The sequence below is a fragment of the Schistocerca gregaria genome, chromosome 8 (assembly GCF_023897955.1).
Source record: "Schistocerca gregaria isolate iqSchGreg1 chromosome 8, iqSchGreg1.2, whole genome shotgun sequence".
In the NCBI taxonomy this organism is placed as follows: Eukaryota; Metazoa; Arthropoda; class Insecta; order Orthoptera; family Acrididae; genus Schistocerca; species Schistocerca gregaria.
This window is the reverse complement of record NC_064927.1, coordinates 127,071,979-127,095,054: the sequence shown is the minus strand read 5'-3', so window position 1 is coordinate 127,095,054 and position 23,076 is coordinate 127,071,979. Positions and strand designations below refer to the sequence as shown.

The 23,076-nt window shown below is 42.0% G+C and overlaps 1 protein-coding gene across 3 annotated transcripts in view; it reads right to left on the bottom strand.

The window, feature by feature from the left end:
* Nucleotides 1–23,076, bottom strand: part of LOC126284057 (lysosome membrane protein 2) — a 643,741-nt gene that overhangs the window by 26,997 nt on the left and 593,668 nt on the right. For all 3 annotated transcript variants that reach the window (XM_049982647.1, XM_049982648.1, XM_049982646.1), the window contains one exon: nucleotides 131–272. In XM_049982647.1, the coding sequence (XP_049838604.1) occupies nucleotides 131–272 (142 nt within the window). The remainder of the gene's footprint in view (nucleotides 1–130; nucleotides 273–23,076) is intronic.

Genomic DNA, 23,076 nt, shown 5'->3' with positions numbered 1-23,076 from the left:
CCTGTCTGTGAATCTGCACACATTGAGTAGCAACTATGCTTTTCATAATATTTTTACATTCCATCTTGGATTTTCCATTATTGAAAGGTGTTTATCTTGATACGTGCACAATACTTAAAGTTTAACTCACCAGCATGGGTATGTTGGGAACCACAACCATATCCTCCTCACTGCCAGCAGAATTCAGTTCATCAAACTTAAACACTTTGCGCTGGTTGAATGTCAAAGTGTCATTGTCATTGAATTCCAGGTTCACCTTCTCCCAGTGTTGTCTGGAAATCAAATGAAACCAACTGTAACAAGATGCTAAGAGACACAATGTCTCACAACATTATGTCTTACTTAGTATAAGTAAGCAACAAAGTTAATTATTGAGTAGAGAAGAAAACAAAAAGACAAGTTCACATATGAAATGGCAGATTCCACACAGCTAAAGAGAGGAAACAAGGAAACTTCAGTTAATAAACATCTCTATACAGAATACTTGGAATAAGTATGATGGTTCAGAGTGTCATCTATAGCATGTTATGATTTGAAATAAGTCCAGGACAGCAATGTAAGACACTTCAGTACATGAACCCACACTGTGATTAACACTGCTAGCCTAGATTCAATTCATATCACTTACAATATACAATTTAAATAACAAAACATTCTATGGAGTAGACGAGCATTCAGGGAGAACAGGTTTCATTTTACTTTTAAAAATTTAACTTAATGTGTCAAGCTTTTTACATCATTGAACAAAGTGTCAATAGTGTGTGTCCAACATAATTAAAGCTTTTTCAATGAAAATATTTCTTTAAAAATTGAACTGTGTTTTGGTCTATGGTGAGAAAAATTTAGTGATATAACTCTTTTGTAAATCCAACAAGGTCTGGAGTAAACACACACTTAATATGCAGATTTTTATGCTCTTGCAGCTGTTTCGGTGAAGCATCACGTGGAAGTTATTCCTCTTTCCACTCTCTATACATGGTGTATACATCACATATCGTTTGTTGGTGCTAGTTTCCAGATGACACATCATTCAGCTGGTCGTAATGACAGCACAAAATCCCCACATACATCTACTTTTAACCCCGACATTTACTTTAGACCAACAAAGGAATTTATGTTTTACAGATTTCCTATTTCATTGTTTCACAAAAATAAAGATGTTCTTTACTGACTAATGTTGTTACAAAAACATTGGTATTTATTTAATTAAGCCTGCATCACTATTTTTTTGGGTGAAGAGAGATTACAAATATTTTAACAAGTCAAAAGTTATTTGATACATGTCTATATATATCCTAGTGGATAAATGGAAAGCTGTTCACTGATGATGCTGATTTGTACAGACAAATAAGAACACTAGGATCACATCAAAATGGAATACAGGAGATAAATGCTTAGTGATGGGACATGCAGTTGACCCTCCAACATAAACAAATATAACATATAGGACAGAGTTATACAGAAATACTTTATATTATTTGTTAGCACAGAAAACAATCACCAAAAACGGTCACACTCATTAAATGCATACAGTGTGATTTAAAGTGGAATGACTACATAAAATGCACATGCTAGACAGAGAATCAGTGGAAGAACACTATCCTTGAAGGATGAAGCTTACTAAGAGAGAACTGATGTAAGAAATACACAACATCAAAAGCAGGGCAATGTGAAAAGGTCACAGAGATGCTCATTCAACTCCTGTGACAGACACTTAAAATTCAAAGATTGTAATTTCCTGCAAGAGTCAACCAGTGTATTGCTACCTCTCACATATACATATAACATGAGGGAGATTTGAGTTGACACTGAGTTGTACTAGCAATCGTCATTTGCACTCACCATTTGCAACTGGAACAAGGAAGGAGGGAGCAAATCACTCCAAAAGCCAATGCTGGACAACAAAAACCAATGTACCAGCCATACCGTACACAGCTGCCAATTTGTTATGAGGTACAGAACTCACCACCCATGTTCATGTACTGCTACTCTTTGTAGATACTAGTCTAGGCATAGGAACACACTTTTGGTTGCTCAAAACATGGAACAAATCTCTCCTGGAGTTGGTACATGTGTATGGCAAGGTAAAAAATATGTCCAAAGCAGGATGAGGTTCTATACTTTCCTACATCTTGATAGTAGTGAAATTAATGTGGGGGACTGAGAATGGTGATAGTATTCTCATGTAAGGGATCATGAAACTATGGAACTGCAGGGCATATCTTAGCTATAACTTCATGTTCACTCTCCCTTCAAACCTGTCAATATCATGTGCCACATCTACTATAAATCTGTTGCTAAACGGATGTAGGGTACATTTACAAAAATTAACAATTCTATGACATCAAAGTATGCAATGCAGATGACACACATCCATGCTGCTCATAGACCAACCTTTAAGTGCAAATTTTGTGAAGTGCTCATTATACTCTTTGTTTATGTTGTTCAGCATGGCTGTGGTATGGTAACTGCTAGGCTTAGCAACCAGTTTCATATTTAGTTTACAGCTGGTACTGAATTACTTTATTACTGTGGTATCCTCAGAAGATGATATGTGCTGCTTGTCAACTTTACCTCTTTCTGGAATACAGTTGAGTGATTCTCCAGTGAGAGACGTTTACATAGAATGATACTGGGAATGTGACATGCTGTCATTTCTCTCACCAGCCAACTATAGAGCAATGTACCGTCTCAAACATTTGTTTGTTCACTGACAGCATCCTGCAAGTTTCATGTACCTTCTGGTCGACAATCCACCACTTTGATGTTTCCATATATTTGAGGAATGTGTCATGGTATTAGAGTGCTTGTGCCCCACCATTGTGTTGCCAGACCTAATTTACAGAGAATTGGCTCTTGGAGAGATGGTTTGAAAAATCTGTGGGAAATATGTATAAGTGAGGACAAAAAGAAAGAAATAAAGAAAGAAAGGATAGAGGTATGTACATTTTGGAACATTAGATATGGATTTCTTTATAAAATGTTTTGAACAAAATTGGTACACTGGTGCAACTGTACTCCAAAGTACTGTACTTTTCTGTTCATTGAAAGTACCAACTTTAGGCTGGTAATAAAAAGTTAATGACATGTTTCAGAATAAGTCAATAAGATATTTAAACGTTAATAATCATCTTTCAATGTACATTGTGAATAGTTAGGCTCTGTGGCCAACCTTATCCATTTTGCAGTCACATCGACTGAGGAGAGAAACAACTATCAATAAGAAACAATTATTCTTGGACAAGCCGAAAAAACAAAAAAAAAACAAAAAATTATTGCACTGCAATTGCAAAGTTGCTGAGGTATTTTTATTCCGTTCATGCGTATCTGCAGAAATTTATACACAAGAGAGTAAAATTCTACAGTGACCACATGTACAATACCTAGTTCAGTGAATTTGAAAATGTGTCATACATCAAAACTAAATTTGATGGGTGGTAAATGAGCCATAACTTTTTGGTAAATTACTTTGATATGTTCCTAAAAGAGATTTTGCTATCATTTGCGAAGTAAATCTTATTAGTATCAATACTGATTCTGCTTCCTGGCAGATTAAAACTGTGTGCCGGACCGAGACCCAAAACTTGGGACCTTTGCCTTTGAGTCTCGGTCCAGCATATAGTTTTAATCAGCCAGGAAGTTTCATATCAGTGCACACTCCACTGTAGAGTGAAAATTTCATTCTAGAAATATAGATGCTACTACCTCTCTGATTTAATGACCTGAAGGTAGATCGTCATACAATTGAATCGAACTTGTCCAATGAGTTATGAAGTAAAGCTAGAAAATAATTCATAAAAAGCAAATGTTCATATAACAGTAGTATTAGGTTTACTATAAAAAATAAAGTATTAATAATATCTGAAAGATACCTCATCCCGAACCTCTGAATCTATTTCAGCCAACTTTGGCACAGAAAGAGTAGGTCTCATGACTATCAATACTACGTGGTTTATAATCTCCAAGCTCCAACAGGAGCGGAGAAACAGCCACTGGCATATAGGCTGCCCTGCATGACAGGCATGTTGTGTGGAAATAGCATTGGCCTACTACATAAACCTGCTTTGCATGGTATTCTATATGTTAGAATGGCAAGAAACGGTTTTCTATGCCCCTATATATAAGCTACCCTGCATGACAGGCGTGTTGTATCGGAGTCGTACTGGCTTTCTTTATCGACCTGCGTTGCATGGTGGTCTGAACGTCAGGGGGCAAATGATTTTAAGCTACTGATGTGTAACCTGCTCTGCATGACAGGTGTATTGGAGTAGTATTGGCCCACATTACTGAAATGTGTTGCAGTGGCTATATGTGCCAATTAATATGGCTGGGGACAGGTCGAAATTGATACTGTAACATGCCAAACTGTCTTCAGGGGGAAAAAAGGCATCACTTGTTTGCATCGTCTCAACTTCTTATCGATTTTTATGTGCCATTTATCGTTTTGTTATATTTTTGTGTTGAAAGGTTGTAAATATGTGGAACCTGATGGTTGGGAAAAGCTGTATCCTGTCAAGTCAGCGACTTACACGACTTTCCTTTATGTGGTTTAAAGTGGAGAGAGTTTTTATTTATTTATTATTAATACAGAAGAAAGAATAACACATTTGCCGCATCTGTACGCCACGTATCACACGCAATTTAGTGTTATCTTATAGCCCTATAAGATAAGCTTCAAGAGAATTAACGTGATATGTTTGTTCGTAGAGAACGGTTCTTGGCTTGTGGATTTAGAATTTCAGTAGTAGGCCTACTATCCGAGTATTGTTCGAGTAGTGACCCTCGAGAAGATTATCTCGAGAGTGTGATGAGATTAGGTCGTACGTACGGTATGTGAACTAGTCTGCAGTGGGGATAGTACTCTAGTATGTTCAAAGCAGTTTTAAGTTGTTTAGATAGATATTTTGAGAAAATTATTGGCTTGTGTAGAAAATGATTATTTCGCCAATTTTGGTGGAGTATAGACTCGCCAGGTACAGGAAAAGTACCGATTCACTGAAGTGTGAAATTAGTTTCTCCTATGTGTAGCTAATGGTACGTTGTGCTGCTTTATAGCCCTGGGATGGAAGGCGAACTATGTTTCGATAATTTTGTGAGTTTTTCCGGTGAATGATGTTGACTTATAGCAGTTATCGTCATTAACAACGAGATATAATTAATATTAAATTATATATTTGCCTTGTGAACATGTTCTCCAATTTATGTAATAATTAATAACCCTCTCACTGATTGGTTGTATGTACGATTATTCGTTGAAGCGTTAAGAGAGGAGCAACTACAAGATGCAACGGATGTACGACTATAACACGAATTCATCAGATATGTACGAAACCTACCGTTTCTGGTACCTACGTTGTTGAGAAAGTGTAATTGTGTTGGCAGAGTACATAGAGTAAGCTTCTCAATAGGCTGCTGTTATTGGTAAAGCGAATACATCACTCGTACTCCCTGTAGACTGTCACATTTAGTATTTTTCTGGCGAATATTAGCTTTGGTGGTAGTTTATCTTTCGAATCTAGTGAACCCTGATGCACAGATGCGTCGTTTTTATATCCAGATGGCTACCACTGATCCCATTATACCATGGAAAGTGTTATTGTGTCCATCCTTTAATAACGGTGTTGTAGTGAGCTGTAGAGTAATTTATAGCGTGAGACGCTGATTATCAAATCTCGCGTGACGTCGTTGTGTTAGTACAAACGATTATTTCATGTCACACAGATTAAGTCGTCGTGTGAAGGCAAAGTCTTGTCACGACAACTTCTTGTAGTATTACGAGAGTGAGCTACACTGCCCGACGATGCGTTTCACCTACGCGCGTACGGTAACGCTGTTCGTACACTGTACCTCCTACGAGTTAGTGGTATCTAGAGGGTGGCGCAGTACAATATAGAAGTGGTTAGATAGAATGGAGGTAGAAGAGAGGGGAGGAAGTGGCGACGATGCACGAGTGTGGACAATGTAGAGGAATAGTGGGCAGCTAGAGATGGAAAAAGAGAGGGGGAGTAAAATGCTGTCAGAGGGAGGGAGAATGAGGAGATGGGCACACAGATGAAGGAAATGGTGGACATTATTCCTTTACCACTTAACCTATTCGCAACGGAATTTCCAGACAATATCGACATATACTACTGAACGTACCTGCAAAATTTTGTCTTTGTTCGAAATACAGTTCAGGAGACAAAAATGGTTCAAATGGCTCTGAGCACTATGGGACTTAACATCTGAGGTCATCAATGCCCTAGACTTAGAACTACTTGAACCTAACTAACCTAAGGACATCAAACACATCCATGCCCGAGGCAGGATTCGAACCTGCGACCCTAGCAGCAGCGCGGTTCCGGACTGAAGCGCCTAAAACCTCTCGGCCACAGCAGCCGGCAAACTTGCCTTCATATGTTAAACTTTTCACATAAGGTTTTACCTCTTGAGTAGATTATGAATGCATTTTAAATTTTTAAATTCGGTGAATAACTATGGGAAATACTGAAAATCTGATTTTTGTTGCCCCTACGCTGCAACTGGTACCGGGTTTCGGGAGAGAGTTTCGGTAATTTAAGATTGTCAGTCCCCGATGACGTTGGATATAATGAACTAGTGCCTCATTGCGATAGTATTTTCTTTAAAGTTTTCTGAGATGGAGATTCGCCGGTATTTTGATCTGCTCCACCAGCCTCTCCACGTAGATTTGTTAACGCTATAACAAGAAGCTGACGCAAGCATTCACTCAGGTGCTACCACAGCTCTCGCACAAATTCAGTTAGGGAAATTAAACAGGCGAAAGAAGCAGAACGAACTGCATATCAAACACTACGTTAGCACGGTGTCGCCATTTGGTCGACTTTCTCGGAGTAGCCTTCATTCAAGCCGCTACGCCGGGGTCTTCATCACTTCCGCGTCATTAAAGCGATCACTGTTAAGCAAGCGACACCACAGCTAATTAGCTGCTTGGTTCTCGCTGTTACACAGAACAGTTGAAGAACCGCACCAGCGGAGACAACTACCACACTTAATTCTTGGCTACTCACTGTGTCTAGAATTCTTTGGAAAATACTCTAAGCCATCCCCACCGTTCAGTTCCAGTGGCCTCAGAACAAAGTTAAAAACTCAGATCAGCTGATAAAATTTGAGACCTTTTTTGCTGAATTTGTCAATTTCAGTTGGCTCTTTATGTATATCAGATGGAGGTGCTACAGGAACATTACTGTATGGACCACGTGCACCTAGAGGCTAGCGTTGTGGCGATTGCACTGCCTGTTAGTATTCATGAATGATTAATTCCAATTACGTTCATATTCGCTGAGGATATAATCAACTGTTCATTTTAGTTTGCTTCTATCAGTCTGTGTTCTTACAGCCTATGCTTTCCACTCTCCCTTTTTGTTACTGTAACAGAAAAGTTTCTCACCAAAGAACTTCATTGCTGTATCGCCAGCATATGCAATAAGAGATTTCTAACCGCTATAACAGTCCTTAATATTTTATTATTAAAGATGGAGCCTGCAGCTCATTCACTTTATTTCAAAACTAAAATAATCTTTTCAGTAATGAATAGTGTGCTTCAGTGTTTTCATTTGAGTACTTTTTCCATTTTCTGCATAGTATTTCGACGAACGATGCAACAGTCTTCAGTTGCTGCAAGTTTTGCTGTAGTGTGTATTAGCTAACTGGACTCCAACCACACTAACAGTTCACAGCGAGATAAACGTGAGAGATTACATTGGCCCAATCCCTGCACCCTCCCGCGTATGCCATTTCAGTCGGCCTACAATTTCACCGATAACCCCACTCTTATTGCCAAAGGAAGTAATTCCACCTAGACAGTCCTGGAATCAGATGTGCTATTCGGAAAGGGGGAGGAGTCTTGTCTAAAAAAAATGAACAGAAAAACAGCCTCAAGCAAAGCCACATGCGTGAATCATATAGGAATTGTAAAAGTGCTGAGTTTTGTAATGCATCACGAACTTTCATGGAGCGGACACAGTAAGTACACTGTCTGATGCAAAGTATCCGGACACCGCTATGTATTGCGAAATTGACCACAAGATGTCACCAAAGGCGGATCCACCAGTATAAAAGGACGCAGAGAGTATGGTGTCTTCAGGAGTATCAGCTCTCCGTCAGGTGAGCTCAGTGGCCCAACGTGGAATAGTAGTGTGTGTCTCTCTCCCCCCCCCCCCCCCCCCCCCCAACGCTTTTTTTTTTTTTTTTTTTTTTTTTTTTTTTGGCTAGCTGCGGGGTCAGCGCAGCAGATTGTTATCTGAAGAGTCCCGGGTTCGATTTCCTGCCGGGTCGGAGGATTTTCTCCGCTTGGCGACTCGGTATTGTGTTGTTCTTAAATTCATATTGTCATAACAGATACTAAATCGCCTACATGGCGTCACATGACAAGTCTCAGCCTATGTAACTTCGTATTAGGGAACGCTTGACCCTGCTGAATAATCTGCATTCTCGAAACGCTGTCTTATACTATTTCTACTGTCGAGATGGTTGTATGGGCTAGTTTCGAAAGCCATGGTAATATAAAAGAAGAGAGTCAGCTGAGTAATCAATCCATGATGGACATTTAAACTTTTCTAAAGCTGTCTAAGTCGACGGTTGATGATGATATGATTGTGAGTGGATACGCGAAGGAACAACCACCGGCTTAACCAAGACTAGGCAGACCTAATGGATTGGTGGACAGACTATCGAGTATTGAAGAGCGTAGTTGTAAAAAATCGTATGAAATCAGCGGAAGAAGTCAATCGTGATTTCCAAAGGGCTAGCAGCACTCCAACTAGCCCAATGACTGTGAGTAGGATGTTAAAACAGAATGGGGTATAATGATCCAGCAGCTTCTCATAAGCAATGCATTTCTGTTGTCAATGTTAAGCGCCTCTTGAGGTGGTGTAATGAGCGACGTTAATGCACTGAGGATGATTAAAAACGAGTGATTTGGAGACGAATCGCTCTATAACCTGTAACAATCTGACGGAACGGTTTGGCGAATGTTTGGAGAACGTAGCTGCCTTTGTACTTATTGCCAACAGCGATGAACGCCCGGAGGGGGGGGGGGGGGGGGGGGTGTTCAATACAGGGGCGTTTTCCGTGACTGGCGCGTGGTCCGCTTACCGTGCCAAAGGAAGCACTAATTACGGAAGAATATGAATCCATTTTACGGCAATGTTTACTGTTTACAGAGGAGGGACACCTCTGAGACGACGACATTAGCATGAAAACGAATGCGGATGAATGGGATAAACAAGCCCGTAATGTTCGGATACAGAATTAGTAATGTCCTACTTGACACAGTCGCGTCGTTTAAATAGCTAGGCGTAACGTTGCAAACCGGTATTAAATGGAACGAACATGTGAGGACTGTGGTAGGGAAGAGAAATGGTCAACCTCGGTTTATTGGGAGAATTTTGGGAAAGTGTTTGGATCTGTAAAGGAGACTGCTTGTAAGACGCTGCTGCGACCTATTCTTGAGTACTGCTCGAGTGTTTAAGATCTGCACCAGGTTGGATTAAAGGAAGACGTCGAAGCAATTCAAAGGAGAGCTGCTAGGTTTGTACCGGTAGATTTGAACAACAAACAAGTGTTACGGCGTTACTTCGAGAATTCCAGTTGGAAATCCTGGAGGTAAGGCGACGTTCTTTTAGAGAAATACTATTGAGAAAATTTAGAGAAGCAGCTTTCGAATCTGATTGCTGGAAGTTCCTACTGCTCTCAACATCCAGACAGAGTTAGGGCTCTTACAGAGGCATGTAGCCACCTTTTTTTTCTCTCGTTCTATCTGTAAGTGGAACAGAAAACTAAACGACTGGTAGTGGGGTACAGATTACCCTCCGTCACCCACCGTGCGCTGGCTTGGGGAGTATGTAGATGTAAAAAACGTATGACGCAATCGCTTGTGGACAATAACGTTCCTGAAATGTACTGGCTTGCCCAGAGTCCCGACTTTAACACAATGGAACGTCCTTCAAAAGAGAACCTCGACCTCGCTCCAGAAACCAGCGTTCAATGTCGCTACGTTCTCTGGTTTCGGCACTTTAGAAGATTGAGCTGCCTTTCCTCCAGCAGACATTCAGACAACTCATTTAAAGTGTACCCAGCAAAGCACAAGCCGACAAAAAAGCGAAAGTTAGACACACTCCATACTGATGCCCACAAAGAGGTGCCCGGATCCTTTTGATCAGACAGCGTATGTTTGGGAAAAGGAAAAAAAAACTGTTAGGTTACGCATATTGCCTGAGGAGACTGCAAAGAGTATTTACAGACCTAGATCTAGTAACTACGTACATAAATGATGCAGTATTCAACAGCCACATTGCAGGCTATTTTGATATGAAATTTAATAATCGCTATTATACTACGTGCGTTCAGCAAGTAATGCAACATTTTTCTTCGGCCAATTTCGGTTGACAAAATGCAGACTTTTTTGTGGAAAGTCGCGGAGTATTCCCGTTTCAGCCCCTAGAGTATCAAGAAGTTCTGACAGGAGGCGACACTACACGTAGACTTCAATATAGCGTCTGTAACCTGAGATGTGCTCCTAGCGGAGACCTGTTCCTTTGGCGGAAAATCAGAGTTTCGCAGATATTCATAGGCGCTGGCAGAATGTCTACGGATACCTGGTAGCGTACAATAGCACTGAGTTGTTGGGCGAGGCGTGTGTCATCATCGCAACATGGCCATGGAAACCTGTATGATGTTTCTCGTGCCGGCGGGCCGCACGCAGCTGTGTCTCCTGCAATGCTGGTACGTGCAGATACACACACATTCGAGGTGATTGACGGATTGCAAACACCTCGCTGCTGAACCTGACGTCTCTATTGGTAGTGCTGACACCTGTCCATCAGCTGGGTTCCTCGCCGCTTAACAGACCATAAAGAGTAACGAAGGACCAAGTTTGTGGAATTGCTGCGTGTTACGAGGCTTATCGTGACAATTTTTGTCCTACATCCCCACAGGTTATGAAACAACAATCCATGAAATGGTGGCACACCACCTCTCCTCCGAAGAGAAAGTTTAAAGCCGAAGTCTCAACCGGTAAATTCATGGCGACACTCTTCTGGGACTCTGAAGGTGTTTAATGTCCTCCCTCATACGGCAACGACCAACTATGAAGTGTATTACGCTATCCTCAGAAAACTGAAGAAACAACTCGTGCCTGTTCGTCGCCAGAAAATTGCAAACGAACTTCATGAAAGCGCAAGGCCTCACACAAGTCTACACCAGCGAGAGGAGCCCACAGTAACTGGTGACTGGACTGTCGTTCCTCATCCACACTGCTGCACGGATCTGGCACCTTCCGACTTCGTCTGTTTGCCCAGTGAAGGATGCTTTCTACAGGAAGCAGTGCGTAGGTGAGCCGTAATTGTGTCCGGCTCTTCGAAAAGCGCGCCAGGCGGAGTGCTTTCGCTTCTCGTCTAGTGTTTGCGGTGGCGCTTTCGGTCTGGCATGCTGTTTGGATCGCTACCGCCCTCTGGCAGGAGGTGGAGCAAGTGTACGGTCGCGTGACGATCGAGGAGTACGTACTGGGCGGTGATCGAGAGAGATGGTGGCGCGAGCGCAGCCCTGCTGTTGGGGGTCAACTGCTAGCCACGTGCTTTGCCCGACCTCGTGGCTGTCAGGGGCTGAGTCTGCCTTAGCCGCATGTACGTGGCTTATGAAGCTTAGAAGCCGTGGTACAGGAGATCAGCGCGTGAGGTCGTAGCTCTTCTTATCGGCCATTGAAACCACTGGCAGCGGTTGCCTCTGACCAGCATAAGGAAGTGCAACGTGTTGCCGGCGCTGTGGTGGGGTGTAAGAAGTTGAGTACTTTTTTATGTAACAGAGTTAGTTATATATAAAAGGGGTTTTTTCAAGTTCTAGTGAAGTGTATGAGTCATCACCAGTGGTTTTGTTGGGGTCGTCTCACCACAGTTTTCGTTACCTGCCCACGGGAATGTTGTAATTGCTTCTTGGTCGGGTCGTTTCATTCACACCTCGATTGGGTGATTTAGGGTCGGTGTCGTGGGCCTCTGTGGTCCGGAGTCTGAGCAAGCACCGCCCTTGCTACATCATCTGGTTTTGAGTAACTCGGGGAGGTGGCGGCTTGTAATGTTCTGTCTGACACGGACAAAAACCCCAAGAGTATCCTAAATTGTTCCTGCTGCTGCTGCTGCTATCCGGGCAACCAGATCTTCTTCTGATTCAAGAGGAGCTGCGTAAACAAGATTGCCCATGTCTCTCCACACAAAAAAGGCCTGAGGGGACATATCTGTGGATCGAGCAGGCCATGGTACAGGACCACCTCTGCCAATCGACGATTGTGGGAACCGACGGTCCAGGAATCGACGCACACGACGGCTGAAATGTGCCGGCGCCCCTTCCTGCTGGAATCACATGCGTTGTCTTGTAGGGAGCGGGACGTCTTCCAGCAATTCTGGCAAATGCTCTGGCACAAAATTGTAATAGTACCTGACATTTAATGGCCTAGGTAGCAGATACGGCCCAGTTAAACAGTCCCCAACAACACCGACCCACACATTAACGAAGAACAGCATTTGATGAGCGCTAATAACTGTGGCATGTGGGTTATCCTCACTCCGAACATGCGAATTGTGCATGTTGAAGACTCCATCACGCCCGAACGTTGCTCCATCGGTAAATAACACAGGGGATGGAAATGTAGGATGCATTTCACACTGTTCCAGGTACCACTGCGAAAACTGTGCTCTGGGTAGATGATTAACTGGTTCCAGATTGTGGGCACGCTGTCAATGGAATGGACGTAACAATTGCTCTCGAAGGACTCGTCTTACATTCGTCTTATTCGTCCCCATGTTACGAGCAATTGCACCAGTGCTGATTTAAGGATCCCGCTCCACAGACGGCAAGACAGCTTCCTCAAATTGCAACGTTCTTACCGTGCGACGGCGTCCCTGTCCAGGCAATCTGCTAAATGACCCGGTCTCACGCAGACGTTGGTACACAGCAGCAAAGGTCGTATGATGCGGGATACGGCGCTTAGGATGTTGTTGATAAACCCGCTGTGCAGCTCGTCCGTTGTGGTGCGCTACGTAGCACGCACCAACCATGTCAGTGTACTCACTCCAGGTGTATCGCTCCATTAGTAAACAGAGACAATGCACAACTACACTGGTGGACAGCAGTTGCCTACAACTGAAGAGCGTAATACGGCCTCCAACAACTGAAGAGCGTAATACGGCCTCCACCGGTTTAAATACTCCTCATAGGAAAAAATGACATTAGGGAAAATATTTGGTTTGATGTCCCCCACAACCTCCCAGAGTTTGTCGGTTTAGATACTTTTCACCCTGTATAAGTTTCATACATATCCTTATAATTTGCATTCTATATCTGGAATGAACTTGTCTTGAAGGTTTTAAGAGATAAGTACTAGGCCAATTCACTTGTTTGCGTCAAATTTCACTGGTCACGCGGCAATTTTTTTGTTGTTGGTAAAGAAGAGATCGCCGCCGTTAGTTTTACATGTTCTACTGCAGTAAGTCTGTTTTAATAAATTATCTTGCGGCAGCATTGCTAAATATCTTCGTAGAACGCCAAAGTGAAACTTTTTAAAAATAAACACAGAACAATTGAACCACGACATGCAGCAAATTAGCAATTTATGGTGAGGTGAGAGAAGTCATGGAATCCCTCCCAGTATCTTATCGGTCCTCTTCTTGCCCGGCCTAGTGCAGCATGTCGACTTCGCATTGGCTGAAGTCGCTGGAAGTCCCTTGGAGAAATATTGAGCCATGCTGTCTTTATAGCAGAAAATAATTGCTAAAGTGTTGCCGGTGCACAGAATATTTACACGAACAGTCCTCTCTATTACGACCCATAAATATTTGACGGATTCATGTCGGGCGATCTGAGTGGCTCTCATTGTCCAGGATGTTCTTCAAACCAATCGCGAACAATTGTGGCTCAGTGACATGACGCCCTGTCATGAATAAAAATTCCATCGTTATTTGGGATCACTAAGTTCACGAATGGCTGCAAATGATCTCCAAGTAGCCATACACGAAGACGACACAGTTCATTCCATGTTAACACAGCTCTCTTGCTTTTGGAGCCACCAGCACCTTGCACAATACCCTGCGACAACTTGGATCCATGGGTTTGTGGCACACTAACCCCACCATCAGCTCTTACCAACTGAAATCTGGACTCATCTGACCAGACCTCGGTTTTCCTGTCGTCTACGGTCCCACCGATATGGTTACGAGCCCAGCAGAGACTCTGCAGGCGATGTCATGCTTTTAGCAAATGCACTGGCGTCGGTAGTCTGCTGCCATAGTCAATTATCGCCAAATTTAGCCGCACTATCCTAACGGACACGTTAGTCGTATACCCCATATTCATTTCTACCTTTATTTCGCGCGGTATTGCTTGCCTGTTAGCACTGACAACTCTACGCAAACGCCGCTACCGTCGCTCGTTGAATGAAGGCCCACTGCCACTGCGTTGTCGCGGTGAGAGCTACTGCTTGAAATTTGCTACTCGTAGCACGCTCCTGACACTAAGGATTTCCGAATACTTAATTCCCTGACGATCTCCGAAACAATCTCTCATGTGTCTACCCCCAACTACCATTCGGCGTTCAAAGTCTTAATTCCCGTCGTGCGGTCTTAACCACGTCGGACACCTTTACACATGAATCACCTGAGAGCAAATGACAGCCCCGCGAATGCACTGGTCTTTTATGCCTTGTGTACGTGTACGTCAGGTATAAAAGGCCATTCCGCCATCTGTATATGTGCATATCACTATCCCATAAGTTCTTTCACGTCAGTATATTATATAGCGAAAGGAAAGCAATTAAGTTTGTATTCATGACTGGCTAGTAGCACTTAAAGAAGAACGTTTTGTCACTTGTTTCCAAGTCCCTCCAGCTGGACACTGCTTCGGATTTTTGCGCTGCGCTCCTTTAATTTATGCCAGTAATCCTAGCGGGGTAAAAAGGACATACAGTTTAACGTAGAATCCAAACCCAGTGTCATTTCCAGAGTATCTCCACATCACGAGAGGTGAAGACAGCATAAAGGCAGGCTGAAAACATCCGGTGTCTGACCGGGATATGACCTCGCGTCCTTACGGTCTCCAGGCTCGCGCTTTTACCACTAAACCATAAAGCCCGACATATTTATACTGTTTTGTGAATGTGGAACTGCACTGCCCATTGTTTCTGGTCTCAGCATTAGACTGTATTTGACGCTCGGCAGCGTGCAGCGTTTGTTGTGCAGTAGGATGCTCGAGAGCCGTACTGGTCTGGCCGGTTTACTGAGTAGCAGGACTGCCTGCACGATAGTGGCACATTGTCATAAGGACTGTCTCGATGACGTTTTGTCGAACCTATAAAATAAAGTGTGCTTTGTTGCATATTCGGTGACTTGCGCGTTAACCTGCGAGTGTATCACACACTTTCTGAACGTGGTAGAACAGGATCCTAACAACGCTTGTAAGCTCGCTCTCTATGCGGCCCGCACATTACCTCGAGGACCGAAATAAGACCCAACAAGAGGATATTACGGGAGGAGCTCAAAAAGCGGTCCGCCAAGTTTCACGTCTCCAACCGACACTTCGATCACTTTCAGTAATTTCACATGTCCGGTATGGAACCGGTGAATTCTTTATTTTTCTAAACCTGAAAGTTACTCTTTAGTAAATCCGTGTGCAACAAATCAACTGCATTTTTCATCGATAGGTAAGGTGTAATAATAGGAAATATAGTGCTAACAGGAACTCCTGGTTACGTGATCACGCTTGTCGTATTCAGAAAAAGAAAAGACAGTTAGCAGAACTGTGTGGGGTGAGAGACAACATTCTCCTATGAGCTCATGATGCAAAATTGGCTGGTAATTAAGAGGGTACGAAAAAAGAAAAGTCGACGGAAGCTCAAGGCGAACGTGCTACCAGTCGCAACGCATGTACGCTCCCTTTGCTACTCCAGAACCGCCACATTCCCAACATCGACGACCAGTTTCAACAGCACATCGCTCGCAGTTTAGTAGATGAGTTGATGTATGGAGGGTTCTGGAAGTTACAACTATCGAATGGTAGAAACAGTGTTGCACAATTTAATTAAAACACCGTCTACTCATGGCTTAATACTGTATTTCTTCTATGTACTGCATTAAATATCCGATATTCCGTGAGTAATGCCTCGCAGAAATGAACAAGGCCGCCGCTTGGACAATTTGAGCAGCCTCTCAATTTTTGTTCACTCATACAAGCAAATTTCCCCTTACAACTAGAATAATACTGGTTTGCTACAGCTGCCTGTAATTTTAAATCAATAGAACTGTGAAAGGAAGATGCAGGATGTCCGACACACAGGGTGGGTCCCAAACGTTTATTGCCAATATCGCACACATCTGAGAATTCTAAACTGAGAACTTTTAAATAGTCTCACCCAACAGTTCTCACCAGGCGACATCTATATCGTTACCTTGCAACTCACCCACAAGTTTTTAGCAGAGGGTATACAGAATGACTTCTAGACTATCTTCCCAGCGCTGCACTCCCGAGTAGTACGTGAAAAATGAACACCAAAATCTTTCCGTGCGAGCTCTGATTTCTCTTGTTTTATCCCGATGGTCATTTCTGCCTATGTAGGCGGTAGTCAAAAAAATTTGACATTCGAACGAGAAAGTTAGTGATTGAAAATTCTTTCCTCCTTCCCCACCCCCTCCCCAATTTAACTAATTGTCTAACCAAAGAATTTTTTTTTTTAGTACTCACGCGAAAGAGTTCTCACATTTTATTATTCTTATTGTTCATAGCCCATTGTCACTTTAGCTACAATGCAGATATCCTGTTTATATCATTTTGCAATTAGTTTTTTTTTCTGATCTCTTTACTGGATAGATTCATCTACAAACCATCTAAGATAACTGTTCAGATTGTCTCCTAAATGGTTTAAAGCGAATAACAACAGCAAATAACCTATTAAAGCTTCGTGTGACAGCTACAGGTAAAACTTTGATTACACTAGGTGACTTCTCGTCAATTACTAGGAACTGTGACCTTTTTGCCAGGAGGTCACGAATCCAGTCGCACACCTGCGACGGTACTCTACAGGCTCGCTATCTGACTACAAGCCGCTTGTGGGAAACGTTGCCAAAACTTTCTGGAAATCAAACATGAAAGCTACTCGAGACCTACCTTCGATACCCCTCTTTACTTCGTGTGAGGAAAAGCCAGATGTGTTTCGAAAGAACGATATTTTATGAATCTGGTTATGTGGTAATAGATTTCTTCGAGATACTTCATTATGTTGGGACATAGTGCACGTTTCAAAATACGGTCGCTTAAGGAACAATCATCACACGGACTGATCAGCGTGAAGTAATACGCAAACAGTTCTGACTTTATTGCTGTTTAAATTCGGTAGATGCTGTAGCCGAAAACGATTTCCTGCCCTTCTTCTGTAAGCTTAGTATTTCTTCGCGCTTCTTCTACCAGAAGTTGTTCCTGACGGGAAATTGTTTTCTGCTTCTTGACTAGTTAACTGAAGGTAGTGTCTGGCGGTATTACTGTTAGATAACAAGCTTAAGAAAGTTTGTGTTATGCACTCAGCTATTTTTTTCCTTTCATTTTCACTCTATCCAGAACAATGTTTGGGGCACGCCTAGTGACAATTTTTCTGCAGATCTCGGCTACTGTGCCGTCTGCGCAAAGGAGCGGTGTTTTTCCGTACCTCAAAGTGAAAGGAGCCGATGGAAGTCGCACTGCACAGCGTGGTCGATTCGTTAACACCATCTGTTCTCAGCCGCGGTGAAACTTTCTCTCTAGCCAGGTACGGAGGTCTCACTACTGAGGTGTGCCCTATTCTTACGATCCAAATGGTTCTCATGAGGTTCGAACATTGTACTACCATAGTCAGACGTTAGCTTTCAGTTCGGCACCTAAAGCTCTTAACAGCAATCAGACGGGATTTATTACCCAAGATCACAAAGTCGACAAGATTTCGCATTGCAAGCATTAAATAATATGAAATCTGCGGGAGAACATGTTTTGGAATCTTATGCTAAAATGATTCGATCACTTTTATTTTATGAGAATTAAAGTTATAGTTATATATTTGGTAAAAAAAATTGGCAAATGTTTGAATATACTGTAGCTGTGGTACATACACTCTTATCGAGTAATCCAGACAAAAAAAAGTGAAAGACTTCTTTGTTACTTCTTTCTGTTTCTGACTGGCAGCTTATGACAAGCGATGTGTTATGCAGCAACAAATTAGGACCATCATGTGGCGGGTGTTGCAAGCTGTATTACCAAGTACAGTATGAAATAATAAATCGAAGTTTACTATGGAAAGTTTTGCCTTTTTTCAGTATCGGTTTGCTGCTAAGTTGCAAAGACGAAGAAACGCTGCGGAAGGAACTGGAACAGCGATAGCATTTGAGGGTAGGAATATTTTCAAATGTGCAGTTATTAACGTTTACCCAAAACTATGTGAGCTAACAGCGAATCAGGGTAGTTTATTATTTGGTCAAAAGCATATATACATATACTGGCTAGGATTTACCAAGTGTGTGTCTCGGCCAACTTTCAGACCACCATTACAACAGTCACTTGATACAACGCTTGTGTAGTTTCCAGTGGCTCGTTATGGAGTAACTCTATAGCTATTTAATACAGCGTTACTTGTAAGTACCTCCGGGATTTCCGAATACTGAATGAAAATTAAAAGACATACAGTAAAATGGTGCGTATCAGTCAATAGAGCGTTTTTTCAAGTTTCGTTTAGTGACTGCAGGAGGCGCAGTCGTGTCACAACATGTCGCATCGAATTAGTTCGCGCCTGCAGATAGGCAACCCCAGGAAGAGTGATTCAAAGCGGGCTGCTGTCGTTGCAATTTCCCTGGCAATAAATTTCTGCCAGTGAGTTCAAGGATTTGAGAGGACGTATGCACCTTTGATGCATCACAGAGGGCGCCTATACCGAGCACCTGTAAAGTGATTTAAAAACTTGGAGAGACGCTCCATTCATTGATGGTTTTTTTACGTCTTTTAGCTATCGTGCAGTCATCATTTAAGCCCCAGAGATATTTAGGAATAACCCTATGTCTATGGGATATCGAAGTCTTGTTACCAAAGGTGGAAATCTTCATCCCATCCTCATGAAGGGGCAAGGTTAGTCATCTCGTAAACTAAAATGAACAGAGATTCTCTAGAGTTTCGTGTTCCACTCTTAAATCCTTAGGCCGACGCAACATGTTCGTCACAGGGTTAAAGCTGTGTTTAGGTAATTAGAACTTACAGAATTTCCACTGTGCGCATTTTCGGTTTGTACAGAAACGATGCGAGAAGCGTGAGCACAGGACATCGGCAATGCGCGATGCTGTCAAGAGTCTTTACCTGCTGCGGATGTGGCGTTTATACTAAAACATGATAAAGGCACTCCAATGCCGGTCTGATTCCCTGTACAATAAAACATTGTGTGGACAGTCTTTGGAGAAGATCTAAGGAAACATAGGCGAAGAAAGTACCTGTTCTTGGCTAATCAACGTAACCCTAAGGAAGTTCACTGAAAGACTGAGTTCTGATGCACAGGAATAAGCCATCAGAAGTAGCGTAATGAAAGGCAAGATCGAGAAATCAGTCTTGGTCCCGAACTGCAGACCCTACAAAGATACAGAGGAAACAGTTAACCGTATCTCCCCTTTACTGTAGTATTCAATACTATAGTTCCTTGTTTTCTGTGTATAGTTAGTGTAAGGCGTTTAATGAGAACAAAATTTCTCTTAGGTTTAAATATATGAGAGACAACAGAAATGTATTTGCAATACAGTGTGTGCAGAAGTAAAAATACTGTGAAAGACAGGGACAGAAAATATTTTAAGCTTCAAGTTTCACTTCCAGTGCAGTGCTGGCATTGATGCTCAAGTGATTATGAAAATTCTGAGAATTGTAGTAGTTAATTCTTTCAGTAGAGACAAATGAAGTGACGCAGTGATAACATACTGAACTCTGGAACGGCTGCTCAGATCCAGATTTAGATTTTCTACGACCTCCCGTAATCGCTTAGAGTGTATGCCGCGTTGTTTCCTTCGAAAGGGAACGTCCGATTTCCTTCGCCAGCCTTCCCACTGTGAACTTGTGCTATCGTTAATAACCTTGTTGTCGACGGAACGTTCAATCTGAACCTTATTTCAGTAAGAGATGTTAATAAGCTTGTATTAAAATACACGGAATATTAGCTTAAACGGGGGGCGCCATTTGAAGGAACAATTTTAAAAAAATAAATAAAATAAAAAATAAATTAGTTTGACATGAAACTGTGTAGTTATAAGAATAAAATTGCTAAAGATTCTTATCCACAGGGGTTAATTTGTTTAAAAAATACGTAAAGCCTGAAATATACCGAACGACCACGAACCCTACCGACAAACGTTCGGATCTTGATTATGGAAGTCTGATGACGGGTTTGATGTAAGGAACCTGTGTTTAGTGACGAATTGCATTTCACGAGATTTTGCTCGGAGACGTCTGCAAAAGTTCGTGGAAGCTGGGGGAAGATGAGCCGCTGGTAATTCGCGCGATTATGCGGTTACAGCGCAACGGAGCGTAGTATCAGGGACTTTGTTTTGTAATTTGAGCAACGCTGAATTTGGCGCGGTAGCTGTGTTCCGCAGCGAGATACGGTGCTGGTGGATTTCCTCTTTCTCTTTTAGGCTGACGCGGAGGGACTGCTTTACGAATGAGACTATTAAAAAAAAGCTATTAAAAATTAAAACAGTAACTAGCACCAACAAATACCATTTTGAAAAACTGAGTTGCAATATTGTAAGTTTCTGGAAATAATTTCTCCAAAAATGTTGTTATATTTTACTAATGTACAATCTTAATCTATTAGATTTAGAGTTATAAGTCATAGTTAAGATCTGCTACATATTTACGCTATAATTTATGTTACACTAACAATTTTATAGTAAAAGTAAAGAAATAACTCTAAAAGAAAATGTGTGTCATTTTGCCCCACTTGATAGCTCAAAATGATACGCTGGCAACGTTTTTGAAGTTCTGAATTCATAGCGAAATTAGTTTTCACTGATTTCTTTAAACATAAGTTACTCTAGAATCCTCAGTCTAACGTAAAATTGCATTTATTTCATTTTTACTGGTATACGTAAGCTGTGAAATACAATTAACTTTTTTGTGTACCATTCTGGGCCATTTCCCAAATGTTTTTTGTCATTGTTGCAACAGTTGGCCAAACAATACTCGAGACAAGCGGGTCATCTGATGGTTGGGGGGGGGGGGGGGGGGAGAGAGGAGAAAGCATGGTATTGGTGTCATAAGAATTCGCGCGTATTCGGTTGCATGCAAACACAAAGTAAACTCTCGTGTGAGGGAATGCAACAAAGTCTTCGAACAGATCTCGAGTAAACTTAATTCTACCAGTTTTTACGAAAGGTATCAGACAAATCTAATCTCAGAAACACCTTTGCCTTGCAATATGCATAACCTGCAGTGCTTAACCATTGTCACATTCTTCCAGTCGAGTGCTTATCTTCATCGAGAACATTCTAAGAGCTCTAACCCTTTTTGCTGAGGGCAACACCTCTTGAGTGGCGAGCCATATCGTTTGTCTGCTTTCTATCTGATCGATGATGATGATGATGATAATAATAATAATCCTTAAAATGCTTAAGACTAATCAGTTAAAATGTTTGAACGATAACGTGAAATAAAGTTCATGTTCAAATTACTTACGGGAACGCAGCCGGGTCACATTGTCGAAGAACCACCGATATTGCGACTGGTGCACACCCTGTCATTTTCAGGGCAAAACTGCTGCATGTAAGCGCTGTGCAAGGGATTCCGTCGAAAGGGTCATCGTGAGAGATCAAACGATCGACGAACCGTCCACAGAATGAGTGGCATAGTGTTGAGGTAGCACCACGGCCTATGGTCTTTTTGCATCACGTAGGGAACACTCCAAACAGGAGGGAGGAGAGAGAGAGAGTGAGAGAGAGAGAGAGAGAGAGAGAGAGAGAGAGAGAGAGAGAGAATGCGCTTCTATGTGACAATTTTTGGAAATTTGTGGTAAGTTCCTGTGGGACTAAAATGCTGAGGTCATCGGTTCCTAGGCTTACACACTATTTAATCTAACTTAAAGTAACTTAGGCTAAGGAAAACGCACACACCAATGCCCGAGAAAGGACATTCGACAGGGGGGTGGTTTCTATGTTTGCGCTTCTCACTGATGGCATCGTGATGGATAAAGCAGGATTGTAAGGCGCGGTCCACACGTGTTGATGTGGACGAGAACTTAGAATATTTTTCTCTCAGTGGAACACAAGTAAGACAGTGTACATTCGTTCACCGGGAGAGAACAAAATACCGAATAATAACCGTGATAAGCTGATCGACATTACACATAAGAATGAGGCGACTGCAGATCTTGGCAATTTTCTGTTTGCGGTACTATCTTCACATCAGTCATTCTCTACTTCGTTCTTTCGAATTTTCGTGACTTTTGGTACAATAAAGATATATTTACGGCTGAGAAGGCTTTCCTGCGACTATGAAGCGGAAGAAGTAGAGCTAGACAATGAGAATGCTATAATTTATTGGCAGGGAATCTAGCTTGTGGAAAATTCCATACTTTTTTCAGAAAACTTTCGGTACAATTCACTTTTTAAGAGGTAAACTGCAAAGGAATGTGGCTTCCTTCTGTTCAGATTTTTCCGTCAAGGCTATGACTACATTCATGTGGTGGCTTCGTGGAACTAACGACAAATAATGTCCTGCATTTACGGAAACTAGCCAAATGACTTTCGACAAGAAAGATTATCTTCCGATGGGTATTTTTAACTGAAATTCCTGATATAAATACAGATAATTCAGTATAGAAATATATATTAGCTTCCAGGACTTCAAAATAAGGTTTTGATAAAATCAACAGAAACAAATTATTGCAGCTTCTAGCAGATGCTCCCCGGCAACTTATCGATAACATGTACAAAAGTTTATAGAATAAATTTGATCAGTGTCAAAAAGAGGTCAGATTTCCAGAATGGGACGGAATACTTTCAGGAGTACGACAGGGTCGCTCTTGTTTAT